The sequence below is a fragment of the Sphaeramia orbicularis genome, chromosome 18, assembly GCF_902148855.1.
Source record: "Sphaeramia orbicularis chromosome 18, fSphaOr1.1, whole genome shotgun sequence".
Lineage (NCBI taxonomy): Eukaryota > Metazoa > Chordata > Actinopteri > Kurtiformes > Apogonidae > Sphaeramia > Sphaeramia orbicularis.
This window is the reverse complement of record NC_043974.1, coordinates 43335588-43351357: the sequence shown is the minus strand read 5'-3', so window position 1 is coordinate 43351357 and position 15770 is coordinate 43335588. Positions and strand designations below refer to the sequence as shown.

Sequence of the window (15770 nt, the reverse complement as noted above, 5' to 3'; positions counted from 1 at the left end):
TAATCAATGCGACAAAACACACTGTCTACACAAAAACTATGCACCTTCTACACAACACACACACAACCAGTTGAACGTCTACAAAACTTCTACACAACAACTACACACCGTCTACACAAAAACTACACAACACACATCTATACATCTACACAACATTTAAACAAAATCAACACTTCTGCACAACACACACTATTTCTACACAATGTCTACACTTCAGCAGAACTAAAAATAAACATGTTTTAATTGTTTGAGTAAAAATGAATGAACGAGTGTACAAATGAATGAATGAACAAATGAATGAACGAGTGTACAAATGAATGAATGAACAAATGAATGAACGAGTGTACAAATGAATGAATGAACAAATGAATGAACGAGTGTACAAATGAATGAATGAACAAATGAATGAACAAACAAATGATCAAACAAATGAAGGAAAGGATAAATGAGCGAATGGATGAACAAATGAATGAATGAACGAACAAACGAATAAATGAATGAAAGAATAAACGGGCGAACAATTGAATGAATGAACAAACGAATGAATGAACAAACAAATGAATTATGAACAAACGAACAAACAAATGAATAATCGAACAAATGATGAATGAATGCACGGATGAATGAACAAATGAATTAATGAGCAAATGAAAGTGTGAACGAAAGAATGCATGAATGAATGAACAAATGAATGAAAGGAAGAATAAACGAGCAAACGAATGAACAAATGAATGAACGAATGAATGAAAGAATGAATGAACAAATGAACGAATGAATTGAACAAATGAATAAACGAACCCACAAATAATGAACAAATGAATTAACGAACGAATGAAAGCATGATTCCCACATCATATAGAACCGGGGCTCCGACTCCACAGATAACTCAAACAAATCCAGTCACAGAATATGAAGCAGAACACATTTTATTGTGTGCAATCGTAAAAAAAAAAAGAACAACAAAATGCACCAAATAAAGATAAAGTCATGGTTAAAACATCGACGGGTCATGAACTATTTATAAAACTGTACAAAAATAACACACAGTCTGTCGTGTGTTTACGTCGATCAACATGTGATTTATGAGAAAAGACTCGATCGGCCAAAAGCATAAATATGAAACTCAATCAGTTGAACTTCAGCTTTGTACAACTTTTACAACGTCAGCGGTGAATGAATGAACGCGTCACATCAGTCAGTGGTTCGGGGTTTTTTTTTTTTGCGTTTCCTTAAACGTAAGCGTTGCGTCCGTAGGTGCTGGCGGCGACGCTCCGGGTCGGCGCCGCTCCGGAGTAAACGGTTCCTCTGGTCTGGTACGGCAACGGACTGAAAAAAACACAAAAAAATACAATAACACATGAAAACGACTGAAAACACACACATACAGAGGACAAAAGTAAACGTTGTGTTCAGGAAACGCTGTTGTTTTAATGTAAAAACTCATTAACCCTTTAAAACCATTTGTGTCATATTTGCTACACCAGGTTCTGAGGCCTTTATCTTATCAACAAGATCAATACTGTCCTTAATGTGAGCTATGAGGACGTGTTACAGTCAAATAAAGACACTCAGATGATTTATGCTTCTATAAAAACATGTATATTAACAACTTTAAAACTAAACAGACTGTAAATTAAACCGTTCATATCAGTTAATATCAATAAATGTCACCATCCATGTTAAATCATGTTGATTATTTTGGATTTAATCAGTTATTCTGCTCATTTTTGTTCATTTTATTGCCAATTTTTTGAATGTACTCTAATATACTGATGTAATGTAATTTCTAATGTATTTGTTTTTTAACATGTTATTAATATTTTGTATATTTTCAACATTCTTTTGCTCATTCAAGTTAATTTTGTCACCCGTTCTTGTTCATTTTATTCCTAATTTTTCTAATGTATTCTAATGTACTGTTCTAATGTACTTTCCAATGTTTTTTTTTTTTTTAATATTTTGTTAATATTTTGTATATGTTAGACATTATTTTGTGCATTCATGTTCATTTTGTTGCTCATTTTTGTTCATTTTATTCCTAATTTTTCTAATGTACTGTTCTAATGTTTGTTTGTTTTTTAATATTTTGTTACTATTTTGTATATTTTCAACATTATTTTGCTCATTCAGGTTCATTTTGTTGCTCATTTTGTTCAGTTTTGTGAAGTATTCCATCACTTTGTTGATTTTGTTGCATATATCATTGATTATTTTGCTAATCTTTAATGATTCTGTTCATATTTTGTTCATTTCTGTTTATTTCTGCTCATTTTTAAAAATGTTTTGTAAACGGTAGACATTATTTTGCGTTCCTTTTTATTCCATTTGTTAATACTTGGTTAATTTTTGAGGAGGTTTGATTATTTTGTTAATTTCTGTTCATTTTGTCAAATCAACTAATAATAATAATAATAATAATAATAATAATAATAATAATAATAATAATAATAATAATAATAATAATAATAATTTAAAAAATGCCCATAAAACAGATGAACTATTCTGTCAAAATAAAATAACATTTTAAAAGTATCTAATCTAATATTTCAAGAAAAAAACTCAACATCTTCAATATTAAAGACGTGAACAGGAAAAATTCTTACATTTATGAGAAAAAAAATATGAATGTTATGTCAAGAAATCTGGTGGAAAAACACATGAATTAAAAACTACAAACCTTTCATTTTCTGTAAAATAAAAAGAGAAAAAGTAAAAAGTCTGGTTTCCTCAGATACTTAAATTATAACAAACTGAAAGAAAATTCAGAAATATTTGCTGAATTTCATGAAAAACTGCAGTTTTAAGTTCAGTCAGAACTGCTGATCGTCTTATAATCGTACAGAATCTTCATGAATACAATAATATTTTACATAAATGAAGGATCTTCATCTCTGGTGTAAACCTCCTTCTGACCTGCTGTTCTTAAACCAACCACTAGTGGGAAACAAAACCTGTGGCAGTGAATCTGTCTCATCTGATTTTGAATCATAAAAGCCATTGAAGTTCTAGCACCGAATCTTTTTGCACTGAAATTAAGTATCTGATTTTTTTTTGCTGTCTGCTTTCTGTCTGTTTTTCCTCTTTTTGTCTTCTGTTTTTAGTCCGTTTTTCATCTCTTCTGTTTTTCATCTACGTTTAGTCTGTTTTTCGGCCGTTTGTCTTGTGTTTTTTGTCTGTTTTTCATGTGTTTTGTTTGTTTTTTGTCTGTTTTTCATCTGTTCTGTCTGTTTTCGTCTGTTCTGTCTGTTTTCATCTACTTTTCGTCTCTTTTCATCTGTTTCATCTTCTGTTCTTTGTTTTTTGTCTGTTTGTCTTGTGTTTTTTTGTCCATTTTCATCTGTTCTGTCTGTTTTCATCTGTTTTCTATCTACTTTTAGTTTGTTTTTGTCTGTTTTTCTTCTGTTTTTTGTATGTTTTTCATCTGTTTTTGTCTGTTTTCCATCTACTTTTAGTTTGTTTTTGTCTGTTTTTCTTCTGTTTTTTGTCCGTTTTTCATCTGTTTTTGTCTGTTTTCCATCTACTTTTAGTTTGTTTTTGTCTGTTTTTCATCTGTTTTCATCTGTTTTCCATCTGTTTCACTTCTTGGCGTTCATACTCACTACTTCTCTTGGGTTCCTGAGGTGCAGGAGCAGGTCAGACAGACTCCTCCTGCGATGGCGAGAACGGCCGAACACCAGCCGATGTACAGACCTTCACCGATTTCATACCTGGAACACAAACGCACCACGGCTCAGATGGGAACCACAGAGTGTGACGTTCAGGGGCATTTGGGTCCATTGTAACAAAGAAATGCTAATTTTGTCGATTATTTTGCTTGTTTTTGCTCTTTTGTTCAATTTGTTGATCATGGTGCACTGTTTTTTTTTTGTTTTTTTTTTTGCTCATTTAATAAGATTATTTTTTCCTGTTAATGTTCATTTTGTTAGTTTGGCCTCAAACACAAACAGACTGTGGATCATGTTTTCAACCACCGTGTGGCATTCACGGTCGGACGTCTTACTTGGTTCCGATGAAGAACGGGTCGAAGAAGTCCTGGGTGATGTTGAATGCGTACCAGGACACTGACACCATGGTGCAAATACCTACGGGTGGAAAACAACCATCTTTAAAGGAGCTGAATGTACGAATTCTGTTCAAAGTAATCCTAAATGGGGGAGGGGATACCATGCTCTGCAGTATTTGGAATGGGACTGCAGTACCAGTTTTGGCCACAATCCTACATGTGACTCCTTTAATAATCACACACAGGGTCCAAGTCTGAAACACATGATGATGATGATGTCGATGTGTAATAAATGGATCCTTTTTTATGTAAATAAGGCTTTGTTCATTCAGGTTCATTTTGTTGCTCATTTTGTTCAGTTTTGTGAAGTATTCCATCACTTTGTTGATTTTGTTGCATATATTTTTGATTATTTTTGCTAGTCTTTTATAAATCTGGTCATATTTTCTTCATTTATGTTTATTTCTGCTCTTTTTTTATATATATATATAGTATATTTTCAACATTATTTTGTTCATTCATGTTCATTTTGTTGCTCATTTTGTTCAGTTTTGTGAAGTATTCCATCACTTTGTTGATTTTGTTGCATATATCTTTACTTATTTTTGCTAGTCTTTTATAATTCTGGTCATATTTTGATCATTTATGTTTATTTCTGCTGTTGTTTGTTTTGTTTTGTTTTTAAATATTTTGTATATTTTCAACATTATTTTGCTCATTCAGGTTCATTTTGTTGCTCATTTTGTTCAGTTTTGTGAAGTATTCCATCACTTTGTTGATTTTGTTGCATATATCTTTACTTATTTTTGCTAGTCTTTTATAATTCTGGTCATATTTTGTTCATTTATGTTTATTTCTGCTGTTTTGGTTTTTTCTTAATATTTTGTATATTTTCAACATTATTTTGCTCATTCATGTTCATTTTGTTGCTCATTTTGTTCAGTTTTGTGAAGTATTCCATCACTGTTGATTTTGTTGCATATATCTTGGATTATTTTTGCTAGTCTTTTATAATTCTGGTCATATTTTGTTCATTTATGTTTATTTCTGCTCTTTTTTTTTAAAAATATTTGGTATATTTTCAACATTATTTTGCTCATTCACGTTCCTTTTTATTCCATTTGTTAATACTTGGTTCATTTTTGAGGAGGTTTGATTATTTTGTTAATTTCTGTTCATTTTGTTAAATCAAGAAATCGTAGTAATTTTAAAAATGCACGCAACACAGATGAAATATTCAGTCAAAATAAAATAACATTTTAAAAGTATCTAATCTAATCTAATATTTCAAGAAAAAAAACTCAACATCCTCAATATTAAAGGCGTGAACTGGAAAAATTCTTACATTCATGAGAAAAAAAATATGAATGTTATGTCAAGAAATCTGGTGGAAAAACACATTAACTAAAAACTACAAACCTTTCATTTTCTATAAAATAAAAAGAGAAAAAGTAAAAAGTCTGGTTTCCTCAGATACTTAAATTATAACAAACTGAAAAGAAATGAATGAATATTTGCTAAATTTTCTGAAAAACAATGAAAAACTGCAGCTTTAAATTCAGTCAGAACTGCTGATTGTTTTATAATCATAAAGAATCTTCATGAATACGATGATATTTTACATGAAGGATCTTCATCACTGGTGTAAACCTCATTCTGACCTGCTATTCTTTAAACCAACCACTAGGGGCCGACAAAACCACAGTTTATGTTCATCAGTGACTGAAAAACAGACTTTTATGGCTGTCAACATTAAATAAACTCACATGGAAACAGGAAAAATAAACAAAAACCTTTAGGAACGATATTAATAAAGGACACACATTGAATTTCTAAGACAGATTATTCCATATTTTCAACATCTTCAATATTAAAGGCGTGAATATGACTTTAACCCTTTCATGCACAGTGGTCACTCCAGTGGACAGTTGTTCTCCAGCTGTTCTTTTGTATATTCATGGGTTTTGTTGTTTTAGTTCCATATCAGCCAACACAGTGGACGCTTATGCATCATCCCATACACTGTAATTCAGACCATTACTGTAACTTTGCTGTTCTTGATAAACCTGATCTGCAGTGACATGTTTCAGTGTAAATCAATTGTTATTTGTTAGAAAAAAAAGTTTTTTTGTTTTTTTTTTACATATTATCTCCATGAAAAGAGTAATAATTAGTATTAGAATATGTAAAAATGTGAGAAAACATCAGATTTTATTTCATTGTTTTAATATCAATTTCTGATATTGGGTTTTAACCCTTTCATGCACAGTGGTCACTACAGTGGACAGCTATTCTACAGCTGTTCTTTTGTATGTTCATGGATTTTGTTGTTCTTTTCATTGTTGTTGTTTTTTTTTTTAAACACATATCTTTATTCAAGTTTTAAGACACTACATATCTTTTCTGACATGAATTGGTCACATTATGTAGATTTCTCCTGAGGATAAACCCCAGAGTCACAAGCCCTCCCCATAGTTTTCATACAATTTATCAGTAAATACATGTTTCTGTGCGTCAAAAATTAAACGTGTGGTGTCCAGCTGAGTGGATATTTTTGCAACTTCATGAAAAAGAGGTTCATAAGAATTTTTTTGTCATTGTTACTTTTTTTAAATGTATTTTTACATTTTTTAAAAATTATTTTTATTTAATTAATTAATTAATTTATTTATTTTTCAGAAGAAAATTTTTAATCACATTGTTTTTTTCATGCCTAAAGAGGAATAAAAACACTCCGGGAAAAAATTGGATTAAGGTTCTCATAATTCGTGCATGAAAGGGTTAATGATCACACACACGGGGTCAAAGTCTGAAACACACGATGATGACGTCGACGTCTAATAAATGGATCCTTTTCAGTGTAAACACGAAGGAAACTCTGCCCTTGGTTTTAGGACTCTGTCTGTGGGAGTGTCCTTGGGTGGTTCTAACCTTGGAGGATGAACAGGACGCCGGCGGTGCCTGCGATCCGCCCTTTGAGGACGTAGTTTTCTCCGCCCGCCTTGGAACACTGGATCCCGATGAGTGCCGCCACCAGGCCGAAGGTTCCCAGGACGATGGAGCAGATCATCAGGGCACGAGACGCCTGGATGTAACCTGGAACAGCGAGAAAAACGCACCTGAACGCACCGCAGACGCATGATATCAGCCGCACAGGGTCAGGAGATAAGGGCCAGGGGTCAGTGAAGGGGTCGTCAGGGGGGGTCAGTGAAGGGGTCGGAGTCTTAAAGGGTCCACGTTTCACAATCAAAACACTTAAGTTTCACAATTAAAGACACAAAGTCTGTTTTTCACCTGTTTTTTGTTTGTTTTTCACCTGTTTTTTGTCTGTTCTCACCTGTTATTTGTCTGTTTTTTGCCTGTTTTTTTTTCTGTTTTTCATCAGTTTTTGTCTGTTTTTTTTACCTGTTTTTTTGTCTGTTTTTCACCTGTTTATTGTTTTTCACCTGTTTTTTGTTTGTTTTTCAACTGTTTTTGTTTGTTTTTCAACTGTTTTTTTGTCTGTTTTCACTTGTTTTTTTTTGTGTTTTTTTTTTTTAGCTGTTTTTTGTTTCTTTTTCACCCATTTTTTGTCTGTTTTCATCATTTTTTCTCAGTTTTTTTTTTTTTTACCTGTTTTTTGTTTGTTTTTCACCTGTTTTTTGTCTGTTCTCACCTGTTATTTGTCTGTTTTTTGCCTGTTTTTTTTCTGTTTTTCATCAGTTTTTGTCTGTTTTTTTTACCTGTTTTTTTGTCTGTTTTTCACCTGTTTATTGTTTTTCACCTGTTTTTTGTTTGTTTTTCAACTGTTTTTGTTTGTTTTTCAACTGTTTTTTTGTCTGTTTTCACTTGTTTTTTTTTTTTTTTTTTTTAGCTGTTTTTTGTTTCTTTTTCACCCATTTTTTGTCTGTTTTCATCATTTTTTCTCAGTTTTTTTTTTTCCTGTTTTTGTTTGTTTTTCACCTGTTTTTTGTCTGTTCTCACCTATTTTTTGTCTATTTTTTGCCTGTTTTTTATCTGTTTTTCAACAGTTTTTGTCTGTTTTTTTCACCTGTTTTCCATCTGTTTTTCATTTGTTGTCTGTTTTCCATCTGTCATCTGTTTTTTGTCTGTTTTCTATCTGTTTTCCATTTGATGTCTGTTTTTTGTCTGTTTTCCGTCTGTTTTCTGTCTGTTTTCCGTTTGTTGTCTGTTTTCTGTCTGTTTTCCGTTTTTTGTCTGTTTTCCGTCTGTTTTCTGTCTGTTTTCCGTTTGTTGTCTGTTTTCTGTCTGTTTTCCGTTTTTTGTCTGTTTTCCGTCTGTTTTCGGTCTGTTTTCCGTTTGTTGTCTGTTTTCTGTCTGTTTTCCGTTTTTTGTCTGTTTTCCGTCTGTTTTCTGTCTGTTTTCCATTTGTTGTCTGTTTTCTGTCTGTTTATCATCTGTTTTCCATCTGTTTTTCATTTGTTGTCTGTTTTCCATCTGTCATGTGTTTTTTGTCTGTTTTCCGCCTGTTTGTCATCTTTTATCTGTCTATTTTCCGTCTGTTTTCCATTTGTTTTTCCATCTGTTTTCCATCTTTGTCACCGTCTCAGGAATGACTTGACTGAACTTCTTTTTATTTTCACCTGGACTCATGGGTGAAGGGTTTAGACCTTGGCTGCCAAAGGTCAAAGGTCAAGGCCGCTGTGACCTCATAAAACTGCCGGTAAATGACAACGACACAAACAGGCGTCTGTTGATTTTATGGTTATGGTTGAGTTCAAATCATCATAAATGTTCACAGGTAATAAAATAAAGTTGACTCAAGTTGAATTAACATCAACACTTTCCATCAACTATAAAAACTGAGACGAGTGAGTTATTTAATCAATAAATACAACATTCAATTAATAACAGAGGATTAAGTTTCAATAAATATTAGTTTATCATTTATTCGTTCAATGTTTTTAACCATTTCACTCAAAACAATATGAAAATACTGAGTAAACTTTCAATTATTTTCCATTTCCGGCAGATTTTATTGCTTTTTTTTTTTTTTTTTTTTTTAGATAATATTGAAGTTTAATGGTCTTCTGAGGGTTAAAAAGTTCTTTCTACTATGTATGTAAACCTGAAAAACATGATTCATCACAAATAAACTGGTGACAAAATTACATTTAATATGTTCAATACATTTCTTAAAAAATAATTAAAATGCAGTAAAATAATTCAATCAAATGTAGTTTAAAAAAAAGGTTAAATTTAATTTATCCAACTCACATTTTAACAAATATTTAATATTTTTCATCTGATTTCCTCCCTTTTTTAACATTTAGGTTGCATTAAATATATTATAATGAATATTCTACAGCCTTAAATCTACTCATAATTATATGTGACTTACATGTGTCATATTTTTAAAGCTTATACAAATTTATTTTTTAATTCAAAAGGATCATTGATTGATTGATTGATGTATTTATTTCGAATGTGTATGTCAAAAAAGAAGAAAAATAAATGAACAAACAAAACATTTAAACATAAGACATATAATACATATTCAAAAAGGAATTAACCGAATGTAAAATACACTCAGAATGATGAGATGTGTAAATAATTAAAGGACTTCACACACTAATGATCTTCTATTAATTTCTAGTAAATATTAACTGTAACACAACTGAACTCAATGACTATTTTACAACACCATAAAGTTTCACTGCACATGTTTTAATTTGTAATTTTTTGGTTCTTGAAACAGAGATGATCCATATTTAACATAACTTTTAATTTATATTTATGATTCTATATGTGTAAAATAAATTAAATATAATGTAACTGACATGTACGGAGCTCCTGAAGGGTCAAAAAGTGATGATATGGTTGTTTTTGTTTGTTTATTTTATATTTTTGATCACGTATTCAGACCAACATGATCTAAAATGAAATAATAACAGAATAACATAGAAATAATGACAACTATAAACTGTTCTCATGTAAATATTTACATTTACAAACTAGCCTTTTACAAAAAAATTAAATTATATGAATAAATATGAACATGGAATGCTTTAAAGTGGAATTTAACATCATTTTGTTGAAGTTTCTGAAATTTTTGTCTTGTTCTTGTTTATTTTGTTCATATTTGTAAATTTTGTCATTTTTGTTTATTTCTGTTCATTTTGTTTAAATTTGTCTCTTTTTTTTTGTCCATGTTTGAAAACAAAAACGACAAAAAAAAAGTACAAATATGAACAAAATAAACAAGAAAAAAAAATTTCAGACACTTCAACAAAATGATGTTAAGGCATTTCATGTTCATATTTGTTCATACAATTAATTTTTTTGTGAAAGGTTTGTTTGTAAAGGTAAATGTTTATATTAGAACAGTTTATAGTTGTCATTATAGATTATTATGTTATTACGTTACTGGTCTGATCCACTTATATCACAGTTTACATCAAAAAATTTGAATAAAAAACAACAACAAATATGAAGAACCTGAAATTTCTTCAGAAAATCCGTGTAATTTTATGAATTTTCTGCCTGTTATTAAATGCTTTGTGTGTTTGTAGATCCACTGTCATCTGTACGTTATAATGTACATGTGGAAATGATAAACTGAGACAGAATATTATTAAAATTACGGTTATTTTTTCTTAATAAATTTCACGTTGTTCATGTAATTCACATTTTTTAAAGAATAGTTTGTAGATATAAATATTTTCATGGTGTAATTTCACTTTTTTCGCTCTAAAATATAGTAAAACATTTGTAGTTGACATTATTTATAAGTTATTCTATTATTATTACACTGGTCTGATACCTGAACCATAATGATTAGAACGTCATTATTTTAAAGTGTAGTGAAATCATCCATGGACAGGGTTAGTCTTAGTTTAATGATCCAATAACATGAACATTCTGGAGGTTTTCGGCTCTGATGGGGTCTGGGCTCCTCTGACCTGGAGCTAAAGGAACACTTGGATCATGGAACTGTTCTGTTTTCCACTGTAAAACATAAAGAAATATTTGGATTTGACTTTAATTATAAGTTATTGTGTTTTTATTCTATATGTGGAACCTGAACTAAAGTGAGTTTGAATAGAATAGAATAGAATAGAACCAAACAGAACAGAACCGAATAGAATAGAATAGAAAAATATAGAACAGAACCGAATAGAACCGAATAGAACCGAATAGAATTGAATAGAAAAATATAGAATAGAACCGAGTGGAATAGAATAGAACAGAACAGAATAGAATAGAATAGAATAGAAAAATATAGAATACAACCGAATAGAATAGAATAGAAAAATATAGAATAGAACCGAACAGAACCGAATAGAAATGAATAGAAACGAATAGAATAGAATAGAATAGAATAGAATAGAATAGAATAGAATAGAATAGAAAAATATAGAATAGAACCGAGTGGAATAGAATACAACAGAACAGAATGGAACGGAATAGAATAGAATAGAATAGAATAGAAAAATATAGAATAGAACCGAATGGAATAGAATCGAACAGAACAGAACAGAACAGAATAGAATAGATCTTTAATGTCACAGAAACATTTAAAATCCATTTAGCAGTGAAAATAAAAGTGTGTATAAAATAAACACAACATACTGAAAAATCTAGACCTTTTTTTCCCCAGCCCGGACCCTAACTCTCCTGTGGTTGTGGGTGGTGTTTTTTCCCCAGCCCGGACCCTAACTCTCCTGTGGTTGTGGGTGGTGTTTTTTTCCCCAGCCCGGACCCTAACTCTCCTGTGGGTGTGGGTGGTGTTTTTTCCCCAGCCCGGACCCTAACTCTCCTGTGGGTGTGGGTGGTGTTTTTTCCCCAGCCCGGACCCTAACTCTCCTGTGGGTGTGGGTGGTGTTTTTTCCCCAGCCTGGACCCTAACTCTCCTGTGGTTGTGGGTGGTGTTTTTTCCCCAGCCCGGACCCTAACTCTCCTGTGGGTGTGGGTGGTGTTTTTTCCCCAGCCCGGACCCTAACTCTCCTGTGGGTGTGGGTGGTGTTTTTTCCCCAGCCCGGACCCTAACTCTCCTGTGGGTGTGGGTGGTGTTTTTTCCCCAGCCCGGACCCTAACTCTCCTGTGGGTGTGGGTGGTGTTTTTTCCCCAGCCCGGACCCTAACTCTCCTGTGGGTGTGGGTGGTGTTTTTTCCCCAGCCCGGACCCTAACTCTCCTGTGGGTGTGGGTGGTGTTTTTTCCCCAGCCCGGACCCTAACTCTCCTGTGGGTGTGGGTGGTGTTTTTTCCCCAGCCCGGACCCTAACTCTCCTGTGGGTGTGGGTGGTGTTCGTACCGCTCAGCGCCAGCAGCGATGGGAACTCCCTACAGTTGTGGACGCCGGTGGAGTCGGTGGCGCACGACATCCACAGGTTCTCGTAGATGGTGGAGGTGGTGATGACGTTCCCGTCCACGGTGGAGGTCCTCCAGTAGCGGTTGGGGAGGGCGATGCCCACCATCACCCACCCGAGGAAGCCCAGAACCAGCGCTACCACTTCCACGATTGGATCCATGAGCCCGGTCCGGTCCCACCCGCGTCCAGATCCCTATGGTTCTGATTATGGGTTATAGATGAAGGATTATGGGTAATCAACGGAGCGGGTGCATGTGATGGAGCGGTCGGAGGGTTTGTGAGTTGTGTCCGCCGCTACAGATATGGATAATGATTTATACGGGTCCAATCCCTCCCCTCTGCCTTCTTCTTCTACCGTTTTTTTCTTGGTTTTACACCCTGAAACTGAACAGGTGTTTATCAACTCAGGGTCCAATGGTCACCGCTCGCTCCTGGATGTTTATTAGACACATTTATTTAACCCTTAAACACCTTCCACTGGTCTCACACTCACCTCCAAATGGAAACTGTTCTCTACATCCAACCTTTACTAAGTCATTTATCTGCAGTTATCGTAACAGCATCCTCTGGTTTTTGCATTTTTTCAGTGAAAATCAGGTATTTTGATGCAGATGTTCAGAGTAAAATAGTAAATTCAAAGGTTATTACATCACGAAAATGTAACTTTATCAGCAAAATCTATCATTAACTGAACATAAACCAAATGTCTCCACCCACTGTCACTGATCAAACTATGAAACTCAAGTAAAGACGTAGATTAAGACAAAAATTACAACGTATTTTACTGTTATTTCCTTTAAAAATCATCTCTAAAACACTGCAGTTACCTCGGAGTTAAGCGGATCATGACTTTATTTTGTTTATTCACCCTTTAAAAAAGTGTTAAGTTAAAACGTTAACATCAGTTTTAACCATTAAAACCATTGAACTATTTTTGTGGTGACTTACAGGTGAATATTCATCTATATTTAAACTTTTCTCAGTGAATGATCAGTATTTATTATTATATTATCTTCCATATTTTGCAAATACTAATGAATAAAATAATAAAGACATGAAAAATATGAAGAAAATAATGAAGAAAATAAGTAAAAATGACAAAAATCCAAATTAATTCCAAAAATGTCAAAAGTTAAAAAAAAAAGTTTAATCCATAAATGAATGATATGAAGAAGACAAGTAAAAATGAACAAAATGATGAACGTAATGAATATAAATGAACAACATAATAAAGATAATGAATACAAATTAACAAAATAAAGAATATTATGAATAGAAATGAAAATATAATGAAGATAATGAATATAAATGAACAAAATTATGAAAACAATGAATATAAATGAACAAAATAATTAAGAAAATTAATATAAATGAATAAAATAATGAAAATAAAAAATATAAATGAACAAAATGATGAAGATAATGGATATAAATGAACAACATGATGAAGATGATGAATATAAATGAAAGTATAGAATATAATGAACAGAAATGAACTAAATAAAGAATAGAATGAATAGAAATGAACATATCATGAAGATAATGAATATAAATTAACAAACTAATAAAGATAATGAGAAAAAATAGGCAAAATAATGAAGATAATGAACATGAATGAACAAAATAAAGAATATAATGAATATAAATGAACAAAATAATGAAGAAAATGAAAATAAATGAACAAAATAATGAAAATAAATGAAAAAATAATGAAGATAATAAACATAAATGAACAAATTAAAGAATGTAATGAATATAAAAGAACAAAATAAAGAATATAATGAAAATAAATGAACAAAACAATGAAAATAATGAATATTAATGAACAAAATAATAAAGATAATGAAAATAAATGAACAAAATAAAGAGTATAATGAAAATAACTGAACAAAACAAAGAAAATAAATGACCAAAATAATGTAAAATAAGTGAGGATGAACAACAAAAAGTAACTAAACAGAATAGGGAGTAAATGCTTTGAGGTTTGATGTGAATTGTGACTAAATGTTTCGGTTTCTGTGACTTTGATGACGAATGGGACGTTTTTATCTGCTTATTAAACTGCACCTGTTGATGATACGTGTTTGTTTTATAGATTCTCAGCCTGTTTTGATTCAAACGTCCAATCGAAAACCCCGGGGAGTGGATTTGTGTTGTTTTATTGTTTCGGTGGGTACATGTCAAGGTCCGGCCACTCCCCGGTGTTGAAACCTTTTTGGAAACGTGTCAAACGTGGATCGGTTTTAGGTCTGAAGTCACGGCTTCATCTGGACGTTTGTGTGTTTGTGTGTCTTCATTAATAATCAATGGGTCGACGGCGGCAGATCCAGGGCAAACACTGATAATATGAAGATAAATGTGAAGTCACGGCGCAGATACAAAGCCTTCGATGGGTGTAAAAGAGCTGAGAAAAGTAAACTCATTAGTATCAGGGTCAAGAAGGAGGTTCCATAAATAGACGATAAACCTGATCATGGGGTTAGTTTACAACGGGAAAAAAAAGCAGAACAAGAGATAATAAATAAAACAAAAGAATCTGGTATGAGTAGAAATGAGGATTCAACTTTATTCAGGCTCTAAAATGTCCTCAAAGAGTAAAAGCTTTAGTTATTTGATGTTCAGTGTGTTGAATATCTGTTTATTTATCCTTCCAGTATCCAGGGGAACGTTTCTGGACCATATGGATCAAACCAATGAAGACCTTGTACAGGGAAGTGGTCCAGAACATGCCACTCACTTTTTTTTTTTTTTAAGGACTCTACGTGGAATCCATCCAGTTTACTAGTGATGCAACTAGAGCTGCAACCGATTAATCGATTAGGTGCTTGAAGCGAATGCAAAAATTCACGATTCGATTAATCAACTCGAATTGATTGAAGGGAAATATCCTATTGCAGTTTTCCTGAATTGAAGCTTCTTTGTGCATCACAAAAAGTGTCCGTGTGAAACACAACAGTGGAACCAATGTTTAACAGCAGAGAAATGAAGGAAACAAAGCTTTGATTCAGGAGAATTGTGGTTGAAGGATTTTTTTGGATCACTTTGAGTCGATTAATGCAACATCATGTACCTAATCATCTTGAGTTGTACGCCCTATTTTACTTTACTTAAGTTTTTTTTTCTTCTTCTTCTTTTTCTTTTGTATTTTTTTTTTTTTTTTTATAATTCAAGTTTTTATTAGAGTTTTCACTTGGATCATGACATTCATACAGTGTTGCTTAATAATAACAATAACATTGAGGGCTTCTGTACATACATGAAAAAAACAAAAAACAAAAACAAAACTACAAGGCGTGGAAGATCTTAAAGAAAAAAAAAATAATAATAATAATAATAATATAAAAATGATAATTAATTAATTAATTAATTAAATACATAAAATACATGAGGGAAGTAGTTCAACTCTCATCCTGCTGACTGTCAGTCATAGTTATGTTCTTTTGTATTTTTTATTTT

At 32.3% G+C, this 15770-nt stretch overlaps 1 protein-coding gene across 1 annotated transcript; it reads right to left on the bottom strand.

The window, feature by feature from the left end:
- Positions 1 to 999: 999 nt before the first annotated feature.
- Positions 1000 to 12586, bottom strand: LOC115439063 (claudin-15-like). The gene is made up of 5 exons (XM_030162959.1): positions 12258 to 12586; positions 6935 to 7099; positions 4001 to 4082; positions 3600 to 3707; positions 1000 to 1326 (listed from the first exon to the last, which is right to left on the bottom strand). Exons 1-5 carry the CDS (start codon positions 12472 to 12474, stop codon positions 1230 to 1232), a joined length of 669 nt encoding a protein of 222 aa, XP_030018819.1. The 5' UTR covers positions 12475 to 12586; the 3' UTR covers positions 1000 to 1229.
- Positions 12587 to 15770: the final 3184 nt, after the last annotated feature.